The 25234-nt window shown below is 38.6% G+C and overlaps 1 protein-coding gene across 5 annotated transcripts; it reads right to left on the reverse strand.

Annotated features, from left to right (window-relative positions):
* Positions 1-1201: 1201 nt before the first annotated feature.
* On the reverse strand, positions 1202-24883 carry ZNF112 (zinc finger protein 112). Of its 5 annotated transcripts, none has more exons than XM_069457034.1 (5): positions 24805-24859; positions 14146-14193; positions 11632-11754; positions 8531-8626; positions 1213-4553 (listed from the first exon to the last, which is right to left on the reverse strand). In XM_069457034.1, the coding sequence occupies exons 4-5, from the start codon at positions 8565-8567 to the stop codon at positions 2053-2055; spliced, it is 2538 nt and encodes an 845-aa protein (XP_069313135.1). In that variant the 5' UTR covers positions 8568-8626; positions 11632-11754; positions 14146-14193; positions 24805-24859; the 3' UTR covers positions 1213-2052. The 5 variants fall into 5 exon arrangements, with proteins under 5 accessions (XP_069313134.1, XP_069313135.1, XP_069313132.1 ...); XM_069457031.1 differs by having other exon boundaries at positions 11628-11754; XM_069457033.1 differs by lacking the exon at positions 14146-14193 and having other exon boundaries at positions 1202-4553; positions 11628-11754; positions 24841-24883.
* Between the last annotated feature and the right edge of the window lie 351 nt (positions 24884-25234).

The following is a 25234-nucleotide window of genomic DNA, read 5'->3' on the forward strand; positions in this document are numbered from 1 at the left end:
AAATCCAGAAAATTTTAAAAATTAACTTTAGGGTTTTTTCTTTAATTTTGGCCATAATGCCATGTACTGAAATAGAGCAATCACATAATGAGTTCTTAAGTATAAGGGATAGTATCTCAAGAGTTGGTCATTTCTTTGGTAAAATTAGTAAATGTTCTTTATAAATATTTTTCTTTTCTTTTCTTTTTTTATTTTTGAGATAGTCTCACTCAGTTGCCCAGGCTAGAGTACCATGGCATTAGCCTAGCTCACGGCAACCTCAAACTCCTGGGCTCCAGTGATCCTCCTGCCTCAGCCTCCCAGGTAGCTGGGACTACAGGTGTGCACCACCACGCCCAGGTAAGTTTTTTCTATTTTTAGTTGCCTGGCTAATTTTTTTCTATTTTTAGTAGAGATGGGGTCTCACTCTTGCTCAGGCTGGTCTCGAACTCCTGACCTCAAACAATCCTCCCGCCTCGGCCTCCCAGAGTGCTAGGATTACAGGCATGAGCCACCGCACCCAGCCCAATATTTTTAAACCTAGTACAAAAACAAACAGAAAAACCTACCACTGTATACATAATGATGAGTGACCTTCCACAGATTATCTATAAGCATGTATTTGAACATATATGTATACAGACTTAAATTAACTGGATATTATAAAGATACAATCCACATTTCCACTAAACAATATGCATGATCCTTTCTTGTCATTTTAGATCTATTCCATACTTTCTGTAGCTCCATAATATAGGAACATATAGAAACAGCCAAATTCCTATTGATGGGCATTTATTTCCAGTTTAAAAAATTACTATTGTATGATCCTTTCTCACTGTTAAAATTAATCATAAATTCTATGATTGTCAGATGCACATTTTACATTTTGGAATATATGTAGAACTTGATTTTTTTTAAATATATATTTGATGACAAGCATGTATTTTTCACTCCCACCAACAAAACACATTGCTCTTAAAGACAGAGACTAGCAAGTAAATGGCCATCCTATCCTAACAGTCAATATATTTGATAAAATGCTTTGAAAAATTCAAGATTATTCCCCGAAGTATAGGGTTGGAGAACGGGACAAAATTAAAGTCCTTCAAATTTATCACAGACTCTGCCTAAGGAGATTTGGATTGGCCAAGGCTACAACACTTAGAAATCAGTCAGATCAAAAGCACTTTGATAGAAATATGGAGAGCAAAAAACCAAGTATTGTAACTCTTTGACATTTATTAAAAAGTATTTGCCATCAGTAACCATTTCTGACACTTTCCAAATATTACAGTAAAACTCTGCCTTAGTACACAAGGCAGGAATAGAAATTCAATTACGTAAAATACAGTGTTCCATTTTTGCAAAGTTAACCAGAAACATTATCGGTTTATACTGTCATTTAAAGTGCATACATGTGTACACATAAATGCACACAAAGCTAAACTTCAACTGATGGTATATACTGTATAAAGACCAAATGTTAAGAAATTCAACACAGCCCTGCTCAAGATGGTACAAAGGATAGGGACCAATTCCGATAGAGGGTTACAACCAAATTCATGTTATTTCAGATTGCAATACTACTTGATGTTCTACATTTCAAGTAATATGTATTTGCCTGAAATGATTTTATTAAGATTACTTGCAGGATTACTCCTCCAAATACATTTTAAATGAATTTCTTTAAAATGAGCTTAATAACATTTTCAAACATTTACATACTTTTTCTCATTTTAGCAAAAAGTACTGAGCACCTACAATGAGTTATGAAATGTCATGGTTTTGTAGACTAGTAAGTCTACAAAACCAGACTTACCAATAGTAAGTCTGTAGTAAGTCTTTTGTAGTAAGTCTACAAAACCAGAGCTCCTGTGCGACAACTGATGTTGAAGTTCGGACAAAAAATCCCTTATGGAGCCTCTCTCGTTAGATGTCTCTGCTGTGTGGTCTCCTGACCATTATGAATGCTGAAGTTGGGCAGAAACATTACAGTTTCATTTTTAGAAGATTCTTTTACTATTAAAAGAACTCTAGTGACTGGAAAATTTCAGCTCCCATTTGAGGACTTCAAAACAAAACAGAATCTTCATTTCTGTGTAGATTCTCTGCTGAAAGATAATCCTTACCGTACACTTCACTTTTATAGAATTTATCACCACTATGGACTCTTTGATGAATTAGAAGACCTGAGCTCCAACGAAAACCCTTACCGCATGCATCACATTTATATGGTTTCTCTCCTGTGTGGACTCTCTGGTGAGCTTGAAGGTTTGATCTCTGACTGAAGCCCTTTCCACACACCTCACATTTGTATGGTTTCTCCCCAGTGTGGACTCTGTGGTGGGCTTGAAGACTTGAATACCCACTGAAACCTTTACCACACTGTTCACATTTATAGGGTCTCCCTTCTGCATGGACTCTCTGATGTGCTTGAAGGCGTGAACTCTCACTGAAGCCCTTTGTGCACACCTCACATTTGTATGGTTTCCCTCCTGTGTGGACCCTCTGATGTGCTTCAAGGCGTGAACTCTGACTAAAGCCCTTCCCACACATCTCACATTTATATGGTTTCACTCTAGTGTGGACTCTCTGATGACCTTGAAGATATGCTCTCTGACTGAAGCCCTTCCCACATACCTCACATATATATGGTCTCTCTCCAGAGTGGACACTCTGATGACTTTGAAGGTATGATCTCTGACTGAAGCTCTTGCCACACTCATGACAGTGGTAAGGCTTCTCTCCCGTGTGGACTCTCTGATGGGCCAAAAGAGTTGAGGCCTTACTGAAGCCTTTACCACATTCTCCACATTTATAGGGTTTTTCTCCTGTGTGAACTCTCTGATGTATTTGAAGATTAAAGCTCCAACTGAAGCCCTTCCCACACTCCTCACATTTGAATGGTTTTTCTCCAGTGTGGACTCTCTGATGGCCTTGAAGGTGTGAACTCCGACTGAAGCCTTTACCACATTCCTCACACTTGTATGGTTTTTCTCCAGTGTGAACTCTCTGATGGCCTTGAAGATATGAATTCCGACTGAAGCCCTTCCCACATTCCTCACATTTGTATGGCTTTTCTCCAGTGTGGACTCTCTGATGGGCTTGAAGGTATGAACTCCGACTGAATCCCTTATCACACTCCTCACATTTATAAGGTTTCTCTCCTGTGTGGACTCTCTGATGAACATTAAGAACTGATCTATGACTGAAGCTTTTGCCACATGCATTGCATTTGTATGGTTTCTGTCCAGTATGAATTCTCTGATGATCTTTAAGTTTGGAACTCCAGTTGAAGACATTCTCACACTCCCTATAAGTTTTCTCTCCAATGTGAATCTTCTGATGGCCTTGAAGATACAAATTTCGACTGAAGCTGTTACTGCATATATGATGTCTATATGGTTGTTCCCTACTGTGGACTATCTGAAGGTCTTGAAAATGTGAGGCCAGATTGAAACCATTATTGCATTCCTCAGAATTATAGGGATTCTCTTTCATGTGAACTCTATGCTGAACATTAAGCTTTGAACTACAAATGAAACCCTTTCCATATTCTATATCTGTGTATAGTTTCTCTTCAGTGTGGGTTTTCTGATGGACTTGAAGACATGAACTCTCATTAAAGACATTCCCATTCTCCTCATATTCATGGGGCTCCTCCCTAGTTTGGACCCTGAAAATACTATTAAGGGCTAAGCTATGACTGAAGGCTTTCTCATAAATGTTGCACCTATAGGACGTCTCCCCTGAGTGGATAAGTTCGTAAGTGCTAAGGGAGGAGAACTGATTCAAGTTCTCACCATATTCACCACCCTTACATGGTTTCTCCTCTGTATGCTCCCTCTGATGGGACTGCAGATGTGAGCTCTCAACACCATCTTCTTCTCCCTGAATATTCTGATGAATATGAAGAACCGAACTATTCCTACAGACCCTTCCACATGGACTGTACGTATAGGGCTTCCCTTCCAAGTGGAACTGCTGATGAACTTCAGAGCTAGAGTCATTACTGAAGGCTTTTCTGTACTCAGTACATGGGAAGGGATTCCGCCCTGCTTGAATTGAGTCCTGATTAAGGAAGGATACCTTCATGATATCTTCTCCACAGTCGTGGCAGCTGTAGTTTTTTCCTTTTCTGTGTACTTCTAGATTATCATTGTGATGTGAGACCCAACTGATGCTGTCACACTTATAGAAATTATTTTTCATGGAAATTTGCTGACATCTACACTGATAATTATGTGATGCTGTCAGATACATTTTCCTCCAAGAATGCTGGGCTCTCCAAGAAGGAAACTCTTGACTTTTTATATAATTGGAACCATCTCCTATATGAGTCAATGTATAGTTCTCATCTTCTGAAATATGAATTGGTATTCCTGCCTGAACCTGGCAGAGGGAGTCGCCTTGTTCTTGCAACTGTGAATTCTTCCCTGGAAAAATTTTCATGGAATCTTGACACCTGATTAACCCATCTGCATCTTGTTGCCAGGAAGAAAGCTCTTTGGGGGATACGTAGCTTAATCCCACTTCTTGAATACTCTCCATCTTTTGTTGATTCTTGTTTCCTATAATGATAAAAGAATTCAGACATATGCACAAGTCAATGCTTTATTCAGAGATTTCAAGATTTTATACTTATATCATACAATGAATCAGAGGAAAATTCATATCATGGCTTCTAAGAATTCTCAGAAAATGCCTCTTCTTTGGCTACACCAGGTACAGGTTGAGTATCCCTAATCTAAAATCTGAAAGCTGAAATGTTCTAAAATCTGAAACTTTTTGAGTGCTCAAGATGATGCTCAAAGGAAATGCTCACTGGAGCATTTCATATTTCAGATTAGGATTGCTCAGTTGGTAAAAATAATGCAAATATTCTAAAATTTTGGTCCCAAGCATTTCAGATAAGGAATACTCAACCTGTCTATAAGTAGGATCCACATAATTCAGGCTATCTGTGTGTCTCTGAATCAGGGCTTTGCAACACAACCTGGACATCAAACATGATAGCCCTGTTCAAAAGTCCTAGTAAAACCATAAACATGTATCATGGGTTTAGCATGGGTTGCCTGGAGAGCTGAAGAAGAAAAGAGAAAGGAATATTCTCAAATTGGAAAGAATATAGTTGCAAGTGGACAAATGCTTTTTGTCCTGATAATAACTCTTTCTTTTTTCTCTGGCACATGGACATGGTTATATTATTTGTTTGTAAGGAGACTGTGTGTTAAAAGCTGGATGAAGGTAAATACAGACCTTTAATCTATGCTTGAGGCATGAGTTATTTATCCTCACATGAATAAGCTCTTCTAAGTCACTGTAAGCCATTATCAGTTTTAACTCCTTTCAAAAGATATTTCACAATTACAAAGGGCCACAGTACAGGTCGTAATGGGAAACATGATGACAGAATTCAACTCAAAAGACATCAGAAAAAAATCTTGGCACCTGCAGGTGTCCTTTGAGGCGCTCATCGGCCAAGAACAAAATACAATGAATACTGAGCTTGGCTTGTGTCATTTTACTGGAAAATTCATGTTTAGGGAATCTGATGTAGCAGAAAGAGTTGAAGACAGACATATTTGGGTAAAATGGCTTGTCACCTATTATTAAAGCTCAGATTACAAGCAGACAGCATGTCTTCATATCCTGGTGCGAAGTATCCTCCCTGAGGACATCTGGTTAAACATCTGGTTAAACATCTGGTTAACTTAATAAACATGTGCACTCTTGTAACACTTCATAGCACTTCTCTGTAGTATCCAGAAAAGAAAGTAGTAAAGGGGGATATTTTTGTGAATATTATCCTCAAACATAGTTCTTCCTTATTTTCTTTGTGTTTGTCTGTCTCTCCACACTGGAATGTGTTATCCACAAGGACAAGCACTGTGTTTTGTACACTGCATTGCCCTCACTGCCTACAACAATGCCTACTGAATAGCAGTTGTTCAATAAACACTGATGAATAAATCCCAGTTTGAGTCATTCTCAGAGAACTAGAAAGGTGTGTACATATAGGTTATCTTTAGTGAGAAAGGAACTAGTTGGTGGCAATTCTGCTAGAAAGTTGAAAGGCTGTAGAAGAGGTAGGGTTGCACTCAGGGTGATGCTGCTGAGGAGAAAAGCAAAGGTTGTAAGAATCTCTTGTGGATGAAATGAAATCTGAGATCTAAAAGACCCATAGGCAGCGCCTAGGAATTGTTTTGGCTGTCAGACACATACACATAGGTCTGTCCCCAGTTACATTACATATTGAGGGTCACGGCCAAAAACTTATGAAAACCACTGGTCTGAATAGTTAAAGAGGAGATAAAGTCCTTAATCAAACAATTACAGGGCTCAAATAAAAAGTTCAAATGTGAAATCTTGGAAAAATATCAATAGGTAGGCTTGCACCTCCTGATTTCATGCCTACATGGACTGTAGATTCAAAATATAAGGAAGAAATTACCACTTGAAATATATTCTTTCTCTCCCTCATGATATATTAACCATGAGTGTAAATTCCTCATTTCTCAGGTTGCAGTGTTCACCGTTGAAAATTATACACCAGATCTTAATGAGAACAAAGGTTTGAAACTGTCTAAAATCTACATCATCAGTTGTTTATTTAACAGATAACTTGTGGGGAATAGAGGTAAAGAAATAACATAGCCTATTTTTGAATAGGGGATGGAGAGAATGAAGGGTGTCACTCGTCATTGTTCTTGCTTCTCTCATCCTGAATCTTCTTTGCCTGGGATAGGAAAAGGGACTCTAGGAAGCAGGGATGTGGATGATGGCTTTGAAGAGATGGATGGGCTGCAACTTGGAAAATCTTGCAAAGAAATGGATAATTTAGAAGCTATTATCTGTAGACATCTTTCTCTTTCCTAGTGTAAATGCAGATAGAGCTATTTCTTCTAGGGGGGAACTGCCAAGATGGTGGGTTATAAGAATCTTCAATTTAAAAATGTTTCTTCTCCCAAGTAAATCAAATCAACTCCCACAGGTTACAGGAAAGCCAGTGGGGAATAACTGTATTTTGGTTACAACTCCAGACTTAAAGCTCAGTAAAGTGTGGTTTTACTCTCTGAGTCACCAGGTAATTTATTCCATAGAAATAAAATCACCAGGACCCAAGAACATCTGGAGTGGGATTTTTATTGCTGTACTGTCTATATTAATATAAAAAATAAAAAAAGAAAGAAGCTAATGCACATCAATTGGGAAATGGCTAAGTGATGCACGTTACCTTCACATATTAGATTATGTATCTATGACAAAAAATAAATAAAAGAATTATAATCTTACACTGAGAGGGATGTCCCCAAAGTATCAGTGAAGGAGAAATATTAGTATATTAAAAATAAGAATGTACATGATCAAAGTTTACATTAATATAAAGTACACAAACATGTTAGTGTATGTAAAAAAATTAAGATATTTTAAAAGGTGACACATTCCTACTGATGGTATCAGGCAGGGAGAATCGCACACTATGGCCTTGGCCTGTTTTAATACAGCCCAAGAGCTAAGAATAGTTTTTACTTTTTTAAAATGGTGTAAGAAAAACAAAGAATATGTGACAAACACCATATGTGGCCAGCAAAGCCTAAAGTGTTTACCATCTGGACCTCAGGATAAAAAGTTTGTTGACCCTTGCTCTCAAGAGCACCACGTAGGATCCTGCATTTTAACTAAGATAGAAACCAAAAATTGTAGATGTGAATTAATTTGTTTTAAAATTTCCTATTGACTCTTTTTTCCCCACCCAGGAGCATCCTTAGCTACACACAGTTGTGACGGTAACTTCTGATGTCAGAACTTAGAGGACTCAAGAAACATTACTAAAATGTTTGGACTTACATAAATGTCCACTTGAAAATTCTTCTTCAAAACTGTAGGTATGTCAAGAGACTGTTCACATGTTAGAGGATGGGAGGGTGAGAGGAGAGGACAGAGTGGGAAGATAAGAAGCTGGGCACATGAATTCAAGAGTGTCTCACTTGAAATTGCTATATGAGGAAGGCCGATTATAATGTTGGCATTGATCATTTTTGATACCTTCTTTAGTTGATTGGTATTCTTATCTTTCAGGATTAATGGCTATTTATCTATGAATACCCAAGGGCAGCTAAACAGGACAGGCATTCATCAGATGACAAGCAACATTCTGGCTGGAGTATCCTTCAATTCCATGGATTTATCCTATACCTATTAGCTGTCTCGAGGTGGACTGAAGAGAGAAAAGACCATGCATCTAATAACGAATTCATTCACTCAGGGCAGAGGGAAAAGCAATCAAGGAACCTGACGTGGAAGTGTAACTGACAAGTCTGAGAGGTGGCAATGGAGCAATGCCGCTGGAAAAGACTGAATAAGAAAAGGAAGTGAATACAGAAAGTTAAAGGGAGTTGAGGGGACAGATACCTTTGAAGTACTTTAGATTGACTAGGTGTGAAATGGGAAGCCACTGGAGAGTTTAAACAGAGAAGTGACATGTTCTGACTGGTGTTCTAGAAGGGGCTCCCTGGCTGCTGGGTTCCTGCTGCACAGTTCTCACCTGAACACCCATTTCTTTGGGTGTCTGTCTCCACCATCAGAAGCTTTTCTTCTCTCTCCAACTGGGATATCAGGTCTGGTTTGAAGGGCTGATGTGCTGTAAAAAAAAAAATGAAAAGGAGAATGAAACCTTTTAAGTTTGCTGATGTCCAATTTGTCCCAATTTGTCAACAGTAGACAAAAGGTATACTCAAGACACTGTGTCTTTCTCCCACATCCCTTCCACCCTTTCCCACCCACTCTAACAAACTAACTTCATGATTTCCTGATTAATCCTTCTTTCCTGTGTTTCTTCTTACAAAGATAAGCAGATATATAAACCCTGTGTATGTACTCATTTTCCCTTCTTTCTTACATGAATTATAGGACACTATTGATACTCTTTTGCACTATCTTTACAGCAAATTGCTAGAGCTGGATTGCTGGGAAGGGGAAACACATAGCTGTGTTAGATACTGTAAAATTCCCCTCCTTAGGGGCTGTATCATTTTTCATTCTTCCTTTCAATGTACGAGAGTGCTTCATTCTCCACAGCTTTGCCAAAAAATGTATGGTGTTAAGTTTTTGAATTTTTGCCAATCTCATGGGTGAGAAATGGTATTTCAGTATAATTTTAATATTTCTCTTCTTTCAATGAAACTGAACATCTATTCATATATGCATATTTATATGGATGTGTATGTGTAATTGTAGTTAGATGAATATATCTGCATATACACACACAGCCCTCCTAGCTCTATCCCCTGAGACCCAGAAACAAAGACCTAGCATCCAGACCCTGATGTTAAATACCATTCCCCAATAAAAGAAAGGATGAATCCAGAGCTGGGGCAAAGTAAAAGATGAGCACAGAACATCAAACTATGCCAAAGGAAGGAAGTGCTCAAAAAAAATAAAAAGTTGGGGCATATTACAAAGCCAGCGTAAGGGAGCTTAAAGGAGCCAAATTTTAGGCAACTTTAACATCAAAATGACAGTAATAAATTATAGACCATTTTTTAAAAAGAATTCACAAGTCTCTACAAGTAACAAATAAATTAATGGTTGAGAAGCGGGGAGCTCTGGCTCACTGTACAATGCCAAGTGCTGACTGCTAAATGTGAAAGAAATGCCAGGTCAGGAAACCATCATGGCAAAGACTAGATAAGGCAAGAATCATCACTGGATGTTAATCTACAGGGAAATGCTAGTGTTGCCCCATGATTACAAGGCCAGAAACAGCAGTAATTATATAGTAGGGAAGGATGACCAAAATTAACATCACCTGTGAGGGACAACGGGACACCAAGTGCCCCCAGATGTGATTCTCTCAAAGGACACACTCTACCTATGTTGTGTTACCACCTGCGTAGATCATCTGAATCTAATTTTGAGGAAACATTAGGAATGTTCTATTAAAAATAGAGGGAAGGATGACAGTACTCTTCAAAAATGTCACTGTCCTAGAAGACAAAGAAACGCTGTGGATATGTTCTAAATTAAAGGGGGCTAAAGGGACATGAAACTAGACTTGACTCTAGACTACATCCTGTTCTGGAGGGAGAAAAATATGCTTTAAGGAATGTAAGTGACTTTATAAATAAAATCAGAGCATAAGTGATAGATAAGACAAAAATATTATATCTGTACTGGGGACATATAAGAGAAAACTCCTCTTTTTACAAAATAAACTGTGCAGGAAAGGATTAACATTGTCCAGTCAGAGGTCTGGCTTCTGCCCTTAGCTCCTGAGGGTGTTCGTTAAGTCCTGGGACTGTCCTGCCTGGTAAGAGTGTCTTCTGTTTACCAAGAGGCCTTGGGCCATGCCAGACAGTTAAACAATGGGATTTACAGTGGGGGCTTTGAGCTGTGTGGTATCATCATGACCTCTGGAGGGGCTGGAGTCTAAGGTCAGCCACCAAGATGGTCACCTGTACCCCAATGACCAAGCTCCAATAAAAACTGTGGACACCAAGACTCAGGTGAGCCTCTCTGGTTGGCAATACCCCACGTGTACTGTCACACGTCATTGCTGGGAAGAGTCTATGTTGTCATCACTCCACTGGGAGAGAGCTTCGAGCTTGGAATGCCCTGGAATCCACCCGATGGGCTGTGAGGACAACAGCTTTCAGTGAGTCCTGCGAGCCCTTCTAGCGAATTATCAAGCCTGAGGGTGGTCTTGGGGAATCCCTAACTTGCATTTGGTGTCAGAGTGACGGTGATTTTGAGGACTCCTGAACTCTGCATATACACTGACGTATTTAGAGAGAAAGGGTCATGGTGTGTGTAAATTACCCTCAAGTGGTTTAGAAAAAATGTGAATGTACATATAGTTTCATACATACATAAATATATATGGAGAGAGAACATGAGCACAAATCATAATGCAAATGGGGTAAAAATGTTACTAGAGGTGAATCTACGTAAAAAGCTATGTGGGTGTTCCTGTTCTTTTACTTTTGCAAGTTTTCTGTAAGTTTAAAGTTATTTACAAATATATTGTTAAAGAAAAAAACAAAAATACCTCCAAAAAGTCAAGGTAATGAACAGTTACTGGTGCCCTGAAAAACAAAAAAGCTGAAGGTTGGGTGTGGTGGCTCACACCTGTAATCCCAGTACTTCTGGAGGCCAAGCTGGGAAGATTACTTGAGGCCAGTTCAAGACCAGCCTGGACAACACAGCAAGACCCTGTCTCTACAAAAAATAAAAAAAATTAGCTGGCCATAGAGGCACGTGTCTGCAGTCCTAGCTACTTGGGAGGCTGGGGGCAGGAGGATCACTTGACCCCAGGAATTCAAGGTTACAGGGCGCTATGATGGCACTTCCCCAGCCTGGGAGACAGAGTGAGACCCTGTCTCTAAAAAAGCTGGAGCAACTCAATAAACTGGTTTGATGACAAAGCAGGGGAGCAGGCCCACAATTTGCGCAATTTACAGTTCAAAACAAAGGACAGACCTCTGCAAGGAGAGAATCATCAGAAACATCTTGTCTGTGTTGCACAGGTGGGACTCCTGAAACCATTTTCAGATTTTCAAACAACTGAGTCAGAGTTTCAAACACCTGAGCACAAAGATGCCTCAGGAGGCTGCCAGTGAGTTCCAAAGGGCACCTGTCCTCACCAACTAGGAGTAGGTTCCTGAAGTTCTCCAGCATCACTTCTCGGTACAGCTTCCTCTGGGCAGAATCTAGCAGCCCCAGCTCCTCCTCCGTGAAGACCACAGCCACGTCCTTGAATGTCACCATCTCCTACAACACCAAACACATGCAGACTATGAAAGCGGGGCAGTGCTCAGAAGGTGTGAAGGACAGGAAGCTATTCTGGATTCTGAGGGACTTGGGGCAAAATTAAGTAGCTGCCTTCTGTTTGCCTTCCATACTGCTAATTCCTTCCACCAGAAGGGCTGTAAGAGAAGAAATCTTTGCACTTTAAATTGATGCCTTTTGTTAGCACTCCTATAGATTAAGTCCGTGAAATGCCACTGCATCCTAGGCTACTAACATTTCAAATTTTACCAATAATGACATTTTCCCCACAAAAGCTTTAGTTTTAACAGTACCCAATGGTATCTGTTTCCCCTATTTTAATCACACACGTCACTTATTTAATTTGCCAAACTTACAGGCTATCAGTCACCCTCATTGCTCAAGTATGTAGTTCACCTCTGTGCCACATCTGGGAACTGCAGTGTGTATAGTGTTGCGGTGATGGGCACAGCTCTGGAGCCTGATTGCCTGTGTCCACATCTGGACACTCTTGCCCCGTGCTGTGACCTGGGACAGGTTTCTTATCCTCTCATTTCTATGCTGATGCCTATACTACAGCGTTCTTGTAAGAAAATGAGTGAGCACATGTACAGCATTTAGGAACAGTGGTTGGCAATGTAGTAAGCACCCAATAAATGTTAGCTACATTATTAACATTTTCATCATATCTTTTTATCCCATTTCAGGGCTGCATAGTAATTCGAGGAATTAATGATCTAGAATAGAATGAACTGATTCAATTAATGTGCACTTAGTTTTAGTTTACCTATTATAAACAATGTTGCAAAAACATCCTTTTACATAGACCTCAGTCCCTGGAACTCTGTTGATTGGATCCTCAAAGTAAATACCAAAAAGTAGAAATGGCAATGTTGAAGAATAACGACCTTTGAAGTTTTGAAATCATAATGGCAGGCATTTCCCCCAAAAAAGATTTTTCTAAAGATTAGTCTGCCTCCAAGAAAGTATAAATCAAATCCTATACCTGGCCAATAGTGGATATAAATACTTAAAAAAAAACTTTGATAATCTCAGATGTAAATTTGGGAAGTAAAAACCAATTACTTAAAAACATTCTTACAGAGGGGATTAGTAATGAAAGATCATTCTCTTTTCACGTATTTGCCATTCATCTGCATTTCTTGTTTTGTAATAATAATTCATTTTGCAGACACTGAGCGCTTTTCTTCCATGCACACTGTAATTATTTTTCATTCCACTTTGCTATTTGTCTTGTAACATTTTGCTGTAGGGAAATTTAAAATTTTTACATGAAGACTTTTTAATACTGCATTGTTCTGGCTGGAGTTCAGAGCACCACAACCTCAGCTCTGAATGAAGAACTCCAGTTGGGTTTTGTTTGCTTTTGTGTCTTTCCACCCAAATGGTATGCTTGAAACTCCTGACCCAGAAGGCAAAGGCATTGGAGTTGGCCAGACACTTATCTTCCTATATGAACAGGGACCTCTTATCCTCATCATAACGGTGCAAACGATTCTAAGGTCCCCCTCAGATAGTCATTTGGGGTAGTGACTAGCATGACAGATGGAAAGTGTCTACACATTCTATGGTATGACTAAAAATTTTAAATTAATTACCTGTGTTGCTCTAATAAAATTATACATGAATAATGAAACACACAAAGCCACACAAACACACAGAAAGTTTCACATACTGGGAAAAAAGAATGTAGCTCTTCCTGTATGAAAACATCTATTTTTTTTCCAAGTTTAGCTTCAATATGATCCCATTAGACAAAACCATAGTTTAGGTATTCTTTTTACAAAGTACCTTAAGTATCACTTAGGGAAAACAATATTTTTGAGTCTCTAGAACATTAAGGACAAATAATTTCATAATTCTCTCAGAATTGCTTTCTGAGTAAAGAGTGTATGTAGGAAATCTGATACTATAATGTAAAATTGCAAGAATCCTCAGGAGCCTAAAAGCTTGTGACGCAAAATAATTTAAAGAAAAGGGAAAGGGGGGTAATAACAGTTCACTGAAATAATATTAGATGATAAAAATTAAGTGCTATTATTTTAAGTGGAAAAAAAATCCCACTTCAAAATTATACCTATTATGGTTAGGAATGCTTACTTTAAAAATGACCATGGGAAAAAACAGAAGATTTGTAAGCAGCGGGATAATGGGTGGGATTTTTTTTTAATTTCTATTCTCTTTTATACTATTATTTGTGAAATAAAAATGATAATAAATTAAAAACTAAAAGGACATTGTAGAAAAGGCAAAAACAAAAGCAATATTAAAATGTGTGTTGTTCTTTACTCTTGGCAAAGAAAGGAAAAAAATGTGTTCACTCACGGGGAAGTGAGGTAACATGTAAAATGACAGAAATGAAAATCAACTCACCTGGAATTTGGTCATTTTCTCCTTCCTTCTCTAGGGTAAGGCAGAGACCTGAGAAGGCAGAGCAGGGTAACACGAAAGAAGCCATGAGAGAAAGGGAAATGTATCTTTGTGCAAATTAGAAAAAGGTGCCTCTTCCCCCAGCAGATGCGGCCACACACATCTACAGAGCAGGCAGCGTGGGCTGGATTCCAGCTACCACTCGGCTGTCCTGGCAGGGTGCCCTCACGCATGGAGCAGCCTACGCAGCTGTACCAAGCACCCCTCACATGCTCGCTGCTCATTCTGATCTCGGGAAATGTGGGAAGGAGAGGCAGTGGAACGTACCCATTAAAAGTGGACTCAGGGGACAAAATGCCTGTGTTCAAAACCTGGTGCTGCTATGCACTTGCTGAGTAACTGTGGTTAAATTCTAATGCTTCGATTCTGTCATCAGCAAAATTCAGATCGCAATAGTGCCAACATTATACAATTGTTGTTAGGATTTGAGTAGCAGAAAGCTATTATAACTATATCGGGGTTCTCTATTTCCTTGCAGCTGCAGAGAAGCAGATATTATTTTGCACCATAAAACTTTCCTTGAAAATGTTATTTTCTAAGATCTGGACAGCAGAAGTCATGGCTCTGTCCACGAAAAGTCACCTGAGGTCATGGCTCTGTCCAGGAAAAGTCACCTGTAAATTCTGGAATGTCTGGAACCCTGGCTTCTTACTTTATTTGTTGCCCAGTATCCCACATTGAGACCACCTGTATAAAAAGTATAGGGGCTGGTAAATATTCTTCCTGAAGCCAGAGGAGGCTCAATGGTACATTCCTCTTTCTACATGCATACGACAAAAGACTAATGAAACCTGTGATGTGACTACATCTCAAGTTAAACAAAAAATGTGACTGCCTCAATTTGACAAAAATCACAATGGTGATGAAAACACTTCACTCACAAGGTCGTTTGTGGGGTTAAGCGTGCTCATCTGTGTAAAGCAACTCAGTGTTTGAGCACTGGGAGGATCTGGAGATCAGGAGTTTAATTTTGTGGGTTTTTCCTCAAAGTTTGTTATCTTATTTACTGTGCTCAGGCAGCTTTAAGGCTACCTGTGGAAGAGAATGCACTCCAAAAAATTTTTTAAAGTAGAGCTAATCATGAACTGTGGATAAGGGCAGAGCCTTTCAGCTCCACCTCAGAGAGAGGTCTGCTACTCCAACAGGGCACACCACCCCTCAAATCCCTGGCCACGTGGCCACTGCTGTCGAATCCACAAGATGTATGCACAGAACAATTTACCCACCAGATTTCATGAGTCTATGTCCAGTGGCTTGTCTCTGATTAATAGACTTCCTTATCTTATAATATTCCAAGCCTTTAGACAAAGCTTCATTTCTTTAATCAATTACAAATCAAAGAATCTTTAAACCCACCTATTATGATAACATGGAATCCCTTACTTTGAGATGTCCTGCCTCTTTGGGCCAAACCAATGTATAACTTCCATGTACTGATATATGACTCTATGTGTAATTCCTGTCTCCCTGCAATGCATAAAACCAAACTGTAACCCAACCACAGCGAGTCTACTTGCTCAAGGCTTCCTGGGCGTGCTTCTGGGCCATGGTCAGTCAACTTGGCTCAGAATAAACCTCTTTAAATTATTTTACAGAGTTTGGGTTCTTTTCTGTCAACAAGAGGAAGCAGAAAAGGTGGTGAGAAGTCAAGAGTCAAATCATGTGCCTTAGAGGAAATGCCTCATTTAATCCTCACAAGGTCCAAGAAGGTGGGACAATCTGTAACTCCTTGTACAGTTAAGAATGCTGAGGCATCAAGATTTTAAGTTACTTGCACATAATTATGCATTTAGCCAGCAGAACAGCCAGGATTATTAGCCAAGAGTTTGTGTTCTCAATTACTAGGACAGTGGCTCTCAATCTGCCAGCTCACTGGTATCTCTTGGGAGTTCTTTAAAGATAACACCAATGCCCAGGCCCCAGTCCAGGATCTATAAATCAGGATCTGTCAAAGAAGAGTTTTTATGAAACCCCCATAGGTGATTACAGTTTGCAGAGAGGGATGGAAACCACAGACCATGACATGAACAGAGGCAGTTTGCAAGCTGAGCCCATGTAACTAATCACTAGGCTATTTGGCCTCTCAAGGGAATTGACAGAGAAAACACAAGCCAGGAGCAGAGCAGGGCCTGGGACCCAGGCCTTCTGATTCCCATTTCCCCATTTCTCTCTATTACAAGATGCCCCTGAAGCTGTCACTAAGAGGAAAGAGCAGCAACATTACTTGTGGACGCGTTTGCAGACAGGCTTCCAATTTAGACCTGTCCAATCAGCTTTATCAAGCAGGAGGTCACTAATCAGCCAAGGGACTTTCAGAATTCAAAATAAAAGGCAATTCTTGTTAAATATGCATTTAAACAGTGGTCATCCTATAGTTCTTGTTTCTTCAAATACTTGATCAAGTCTGATTATGTTCCTTTCTTGGTTAAAACATGTGCATAGCTAAGGGACAAAGTCGAGATTCTTAGCAAGCCACACAGAGAGGAATCTTCCATTTCCATCTGCTCATTTTCTCTCTGAACCCTCTCTCCCCTACAATCTGCAGCTGTGTAAATCACTGATCTCACACAAAAGTCTCCAGGCCCTTGCATGTGCTATTCCTGCATTCCTTTTTCACCTAGATCAGGGGTCAGTAAACCATTTTTAGTAAGAAACAGACTGAATATTTTAGGCTTTGTGGGTCACATGCTGTCTCTGTTCAATATGGTCCTTTGTTTCTTTTTATAACCCTTTAAATGTAAACACCATTCGTAGCTGAGGAGGAAGAGGGGACATACAAAAACAAGCCACAGGCAGTAGTCTGTCCACTCCTATCATAGATCTGCTTAGCTTTTAACACTCAGCTTGTATGTCCCCTGCTCCAGGATACTTTTAAACAGTTTTTGCTGCAGCTTTGTTAACTCCTAAAACCCACTTTCCCAGTCTAATGAAAGCAGTGTTTTGGCCAAGAGCCCAGGCTACAGAATCAAGCTGCCAGGCTTCAATTCTGATGCTGCCAGGGTAAACTTCTGCAAGTTAATTAACCTCTCAATGCCTCTGTCCTTCATCTATAAAATGGAGATACCCAGAGAGTTGTTATGAGGAATAAATGACTTTAATGCATCAAAGTATGGGGAAGTTAGCATGGGACACAATAAACACCCAATAAATGTTAGCTATTGTTAGGAATATCCTCATTATTGTCACTATGAAATAAATACAAAAGTCACTCATTAGCTCTGGTTTGTTTCTAAGTATGTTTATTTTAGCCCAATAATTACCAATAGGTGTACATCATCACCCTTGAACATTCTGAAAAAAACTAGTGGCTTCAGCATCTCACCAAAACTAATCAGAGATAAAGGACAGGGAATATTTATTTATTTCTCCCACATCTATTTTCAGAAAATCTAAATACAATCTCACTGAGCTGAAGGTCTCTATTCCCTGCTGCCTGGTGGAAGCTGCGACACCCACAGATAGGTACGAAATAATTGCTCTCTGTCAATCCCTACGCTTGGCAATACGCACACAGTGAGTTTGACACAGTTCCCATTACATAGAAATCTGTAGCTGAGTGAGACAGATCAGAAACAAGTAACAGAAGCATCAGTGAACTCAAAGACAAGTCAACAGAAATGATCAAAACTGAAGCACAAGAACATAATGCGGGCCGGGCGCAGTGGCCCATGCCTGTAATCCTAGCACTCTAGGAGGCCAAGGTGGGAGGATCGTTTGAGCTCAGAAGTTCGAGACCAGCCTGAGCAAGAGCGAGACCCCCGTCTCTACTAAAAAAAAATAGAAATTAACCAGACAACTAAAAATATATAGAAAAAAAATTAGCCGGGCATGGTGGCACATGTCTGTAGTCCCAGCTACTCAGGAGGCTGAGGCAGTAGAATTGCTTGAGCCCAAGCGTTTGAGGTTGCTGTGAGCTAGGCTGACGCCACAGCACTCTGCCCGGGCAACAAAGCCAGACTCTGTCTCAAAAAAAAAAAAAAAAAAAAACCAAAAAAAAAAAAAAACCCACAAAACGACATGCTACATTAATTTCATTCATGTGACATTATGGAAAAGGGAATAGGGTTCGGAGTAAATCAGGGGTTTCCTGGGGTTGAGGATGGGGCAAGAGTTTGCCTACAAAAAGGTACCACAAAAGAATGTTTTTTAGTGATAGAACTGGTGTGTATCTTGACTGTGGTGGTGAAATCTACGTGACAATGCAGTTGTAAAAAGTCAGAACTATACACCAAAAAGAGTAAATTTAACTGTACGTAAGTTAAACAATTAATCTTTAAAAATTAAGTGAGACTATTCTACAGACACTTGTCAACTTTTAAGTGCATAATGCTCACCTGGAGCACCAGTAAAAATTAAAGTCTTTGGTTCCACCCCTTTAAAATTCTAAATAAGTCAGTTTGGGACTGGACTCAAGGATTTGCCTTTGTATGAGGCTTCCAGGTGATAGCACTGCTTGAAAGCGGCCAGAGAAAAACAATGCATCACCTGTGGGTACAATGCTTCAGAGGAATCAGAAACCACAGAAGTCAGAAGGACACCGCACAGTACTTTTAAAGTGGTGAAAGAAAAGAACCGTCAATGTAGAATTGTATACTTAGGATACACTAGTATAGAAAAATATCATTCAGAGATGAAGACGAGATAAAGATATTCTCAGATGAACTATGAGAATTCATGGCCAACAGGCTTGTTCTAAAAGGATTACCAAAGGAAATTCTACCCACAAAAGGGAAATGATAGCAGAAAGAAACTTGGACCACCAAGAAGGACAGAGGAGCAACAGATTGGTAAAAATCTGGGAAAATATGACAGATTAATCCTCTCTTGAGTTCTTTAAAATATGTCGTACTGTTAGAAGCAAAAAGAATAACAACAATGGGTTTTTCAAAGTATATACATGTAATATATGACAACTAGCCTATAAGGGGTAGCATACTATTTTTCTCTGTTTTCAAATTTCTTTCTTTGTCTCCAGTTTTCAGCAGTTTGATTATGAAGTGTCTGGGCTTGGATTGCTTTTAGTTTACCCAGTTTGGGATTTACTCAACTTCTTAAAGGAAACCTTATAAGGTACATCTTAAGATACTAGAAATAAAAAGCAAAATGAATCCAAATCAAGCCAAAAAAAAAAAAAAGGAAATAATAAAGGTAAGAGTAGAAATCAATGAACTTGAAAATAGATATATAATAGAGAAAATCAGTAAAACCAAAAGTTGGTTTTTTGTCTGTTTAAGATCAGTAACACTGATAAACCTCTAGGAAGACTGGCAAAGAATAAAAGAGAGGTGGCAAAAAGTATCAAAATCAGGAATGAAAGAGTGATCTCACTACAGACCCGGCAGGCATTAAAGGAACAAGGAATAAGGGAATATATATTATACTATGAACAATTCTATGCACACAAATTTGAAAATTTAGATAACATGGACCAATTCCTTGAAAATTATAAACTACCTAAACAAACACAAGATGAAATAATGTGAACTGTTATAAAATTGAAATCATTCTTAAAAACCTTCCAAATCTCTAAGCCAAATAGTTTCACTGGTAAATTCTACCAAACACTTAAAGAAGAAATAACACTAATTCTACATAATCTCTTCCAGAAAATATAAGAAGAGGGAACGCTTCCCAATCCATTTTATGAGGCTAGAATTACTGATACCAAAGACAGTACGAAAAAGAAAACTACAGACCAATATCCCTCATGTACATAATTGGAAGAATCCTCAACTAAATATTAGCAAATCAAGTCAAGCAATATATAAAAAGAATACTACACTACTTACAAGAGGTATTTATCCTGAGAATGAAAGGCTTCAATATTCAGAAATTAATCAACCTAATCCACTATGCTAACAGTCTAAAGAAGAAAAAAACTTATCAAATGATGCAGAAAAAACATTTGACAAAATACAATACCCATTCATGACAAAACTTTCACAAACTAAAAATATAAAGGAACTTACAAAAATGCTTCCCCCTAGGATCAGGAACAAGACAAAGACATACATTCTCACCACTCCTATTCAACATTGGACTGAAAATCAGCCAGAGCAGTAAGGCAAGGAAAAGAAAAGGCACACAGATTATAAAGGAAGAAATAAAACTGACCCCATTTATACATAACATGACTGTCTATGTGGAAAATCCCAAGGAATCTACTAAAAAACAAAAAGCAAAACTTCTAGTGAGTTTAGCAAAATCAAAGAATGCAAGGTCAATGCACAAAAATCAGGTGTATTTCTACGCACTAACAATGTACAATAGGAAAACAAAATTTAAAAACAATATAATTTATAATAGCTCCAAAAGAATAAATTATATATTTAGGAATAAGTCTAAAAACATGTACAGATCTGCATATATAAAGCTATGAAATACTGGTGTAAGAAATTAACGAATACTTAAATAAACGGAAGGACATGTTATGATTGGAAAACACAACACAGTAAAGATAGATATATAGATTTAATGCAATGCCAATCAAAATCACAGCTGAATTTTTTGTAGATATAGATAAGCTGATTCTTAAACATATATGGAAAAGCCAAGGAACCAAAATAGCTAAAACAATTTTGAAAAAAAAAAAATGAATAAATTTGGAGGAATCAAACTACCCAATTTTAATTAAGACTTACTATCAAGCTTTACTAATTATCCTTTTTTTTTTTTTTTTTTTTTGAGACAGAGTCTCGCTCTGTTGCCTGGGCTAGAGTGTCATGGCGTCAAGCTCACAGCAACTTCAAACTCCAGGGCTTAAGCAATCCTTCTGCCTAAGCCTCCCGAGTAGCTGAGACTACAGGCATGTGCCACCACTCGTGGCTAATTTTTTTTCTATATATATTTTTAGCTGTCCAGATCATTTATTTCTATTTTTAGTAGAGATGGGGTCTCGCTCTTGCTCAGGCTGGTCTCAAACTCCTGACCTCGAGCGATCCTCCTGCCTCGGCCTCCCAGAGTGCTAGGATTACAGGCATGAGCCATCGCGCCTGGCCTATACAATTATCTTGGTACTGGTGAAGGGATATACACATAGATCAATTTAGCATAAGACAGTACAGAAATGAACCCAAAAAAATGGTGTTGGGATGGTTGGTCATTCATATGTAAAAATATGAACCTCAACCTAACCCTCACATATTATTAATATAAAAAAGTTAACTCAAAATGGATTATAGCTTTAAATATAAAATGTAAAACTATAATTCTTTTAGAAGAAAATAAGAGAAAATATTCATGACCTGGTGTGAGGCAAAGAGTTCTTAGGCATGACAGCAAAAGCAGAATCCATAAAAGAAAACATTGATAAATCAGCCTTCATCAAAATTAGAAACTTTTGCTCTGCAAAGACACTGTTATTGAAAAGAAAAGCTACAGGCTGAGAAGAAATCCTTGTGAATCACACATCTAACACAGGACTTGTATCCAGAACATATAAATAGCTCTCAAAAATCAGCAACAGAAAAAACACAACCCAACTGAAAACTGGGCAAAACACAGATACTTCCACAAAAAAGATATAAGGATGGCAATATAAGCAGAAGAAAAGCATCTACTGAACATCATTAGCCATTAGGGAGATGTAAATTAAAGTCACAATGCAGTACCAATATACAAATATTAGAATGGCTAAAATAAAAACACATGGACAATACTAAGCACTGACAAAGATGAAGAACTGGAATGTTGAGACATCACTAATGGGAATGCAAAATAGTACAGATACTCAGAAGAACGGTCTGGCCGTTTCTTATAAAGATAAACACACACTTTCCATATGATCCACCATCCCCACTCCTGGGTATGTATTGAGAAACGAGCACAAAAAACTACATATTCATAAATGCCAAAAACTGGGAAAAAAACTTCTCAACAGGTGATTGGTATATCCATAAAATGGAATATTAACCAGAAGTAAACAGAAATGAAGTATTGATATATACAACAAGTTAGATGAAAGAATTCAGTCTCAAAAGTTACATACAGTTCGTTAGTATGACATTTTCAAAAAGACAAAACTATAGGGTTTTATGATTATGGTAGTTGTTGGTGGTTATAGGTATGGTGAGAGGTGATTATAAGGGAAAACAGAAGGGGGGGTTTTTTGGGGTGATAGAACTGTTCTGTATGTGATTATGGTAGTGATAATACAAACTATACTTGTGTTATAATTAATAGAACTGTATACCAAAAGGAAAAAAATAATCAATTTTACTGTATGATAATTTTTATAAAAACTTGTTTACAGTTTTTATAAAAACTGTAAAATATGGTTAATAATAGATTTGTTATGAGAAATAAGTTAATATATGTAAATCGTGTGGAAATACTGCCTCAGTTACAAGGTATATTCCATAAATGTTGCCATTATCATTTCTAACAATTTGTTTCTTAGGAAAGTTTTTTAGATCATCAAAATATAACAAATACCTCTTCGATTTTAGGAAAGTTTTTTAGAACATCAAAATATAACAAATGTAACAACTCTTCAATACTCTGAAATAGTTGGTGGATTCTATAACCTACCAGATTAAATGAGATTAAGGAATATGTCCATGGGTTATTTCTGTTTTGAAATCTAATTCCAATTTTAGGAATTCTATACTGCAAGCCCTTGATGCTAGCGGTCTGTTGAGTAGCTACTTTAACTATAAACCCTTTACCAACCTTATACTACATGCTGAGCACACAGAGGAAAATATGACATATTTTCCAGCAATAGAACTTTCAGTGTACGGTAAGAGAGAAATAAGAAACAAAGAGCTAGAAGACATAGGCAAGTCAAACTCTATACTGGAAAACTAAATTCATTACCATTCTTCTCCAAAGTCCCACTCTCTTGTGTCCTCTAGCTTTCTTAAGAACCATTCTGTAAGCTGCAAAGCTACCTTAGAGTAGCTGCTAGCATTTCCTTCTCTTGGTCTTGTATATAAGCAACTTATGATAATGTTTGACACTTATGACAATCAATCAATATTGTATTAACTCAGTGTTGGGGATTTGCTTTAAAATACTGAAACAAAAAATTGGGGTGGTGGTGAATCAAGACCGGCAAATGTTAATAAGGGTTGAAGTTGGGTGATGGTTCCATAAAATTATTTTAGTTTTATTACATTTGAATATGCTTATAAATTTCCATAATAAAAACTTGAGGGAAAAATAAAAGCAATGAAGCTTGTTTTGTAAAGCTTAGGTAAAAATCCAAAAATAAATCTACCGAAGAGGAAAGCATTAATATTGCTTTTGCTACATCCTGTGGTTATGGGTAATTAAATGTTTTTATACTTTATGTTTTCTTAGTCCTCTACAATATGCAATCATTTCTATAATCAGAATATGAACTATAAATATTGCAAATAAAATACAATTAAATTGCAGATGACTAAAAAAACTTATCAAAAAGTCAAAGCTTATTAACATAGCTTTCATGGCTCTCTTCAAAAATCCACATATGCCTTCTCAACCTGACACTAAACACATTAAAAACTAAGGCAATGGATTGAAACTATCTGAATTCAAACTCCAGCTCAGCCTCTTACTAGCCACGTGACCTAAGGATAAAATATGCTGTGTCCTTGCCTTCCTCATCTTTAAAATGTTAATAACAGTATCCCCCCCAAAAGGGCTCCTGTGAGGATTAAACATGCTAATTCATATAAAACTGTTAGAATAATTAGTACTAAATGTTTAAATACTATTTTTATTACTCTGGCCAAGTACTTCCCCCATTCCTTCCTGCCTTTATTTAACAAGTATCAGGGCATCTTCATGGCAGAATTTGTCAATGAGTCAAGGAAATACCTTCTCCCCTGAGAAGGGAGGACACAGGAGAGAAGGATCTAAATTCTACTCAGGTGAAACTCTGTTGCAGGAGTCAAAGGGTCATTCCCTCCTTCTCCCGGCAGCCTTTTACAAGAAGCCAAGGGTAGGGAAGGAGAGGAGGTTGGGAGAAACGAGAATTTAATCAGAATTCCAGCATATATTACAGTGGACTCCCCTGACAACAGCCAGGAGTGACCCTCTCCTGGAAAAAAAAAAAAAAAAAAAATCTTCTTTGGGAATCAGAGAAGGGCCAGGGTCAGTGCAACTAGTGCTCTGACTTCATCCTGGGTTCACAGAAGCTTTCAGGGAACTGACTGCTTCTCGGAAAATTGAAAAGTACTAGCAATAAGACTCGTCTTCTGCCACATGTCAGGCTCTGTTCTAAGTCTTTTTATTTAATTCTTAAAATAACTCTATTAGGTAGATATTAATACCGTTTTGATGAAGAGCAAACAGAGGTAGAAATTAAGATACTTGCCTAACATGCTGCTAGGAAGTTGCGGAGCTGGCTGATGATCAGAAAAAGGTTTGAGGGAATACAGAACCCAGGAGACCCTCAATCCCGGCGATGTACGACCCTGGCCCCGGCCCCGAGCCGGCGATGCGCCAACAGCCCCACACTTGACAAGGCTCATTCAAAGGGAATGCAGACCCCGCCCTTCGCCGTGGGCGCATTCTGTTCCCCAAGGTCGACCGCCTGGTTACCGCTGGCCACAGCAAAACGAAAAAAGATCGGTGTAGACGCAGGAAGAGGGATACCGGGAGGGGAGGGCTCACCTTTCTGGGAGGAACGAAGGCCGCGGCCTGGCGTACCTGGGGCGGAAGTGACTCTGCCTACAGCGACCTCCCGGACTACGCCTCCCAGAATTCCCGACGGGAGCAGGGACTCAGCCGCAGCCTCCTGTGGCGGAAGTTATCCGAGTACACAGGCGTCCCAACTACACTTCCCAGAATTCCTAGAACACCGCGTCGCCTTCCTGGGGCGGAAGTGCCAGCTTCCACGCTAAGAACGTGGATTGAATTTCACGTCGTGTGGGTCGGAAACGAATTGTGTAACGTCGCCTTTACAGACCCGAAATGCTTCCAAACACAGGGAGCTGTGATATATATATATATATATATACACACACACATATACACACACACCTTAAATATGTGTGCATAAATATGCATTATATATATATGTAAATATATATACATATATTTT

This window comes from Eulemur rufifrons, chromosome 24 (genome assembly GCF_041146395.1).
Source record: "Eulemur rufifrons isolate Redbay chromosome 24, OSU_ERuf_1, whole genome shotgun sequence".
Taxonomy (NCBI): domain Eukaryota; kingdom Metazoa; phylum Chordata; class Mammalia; order Primates; family Lemuridae; genus Eulemur; species Eulemur rufifrons.

Coding starts and splice junctions, on each gene's coding strand:
- ZNF112 (XM_069457031.1), bottom strand. Junction 8,627..11,627: donor CAGGAACCTACTCCTAGTTG/GTGAGGACAGGT, acceptor TTTTTTTTACAG/CACATCAGCCCTTCAAACCA. Junction 4,554..8,530: donor CCAAAGAAATGGGTGTTCAG/GTGAGAACTGTG, acceptor TTATCATTATAG/GAAACAAGAATCAACAAAAG.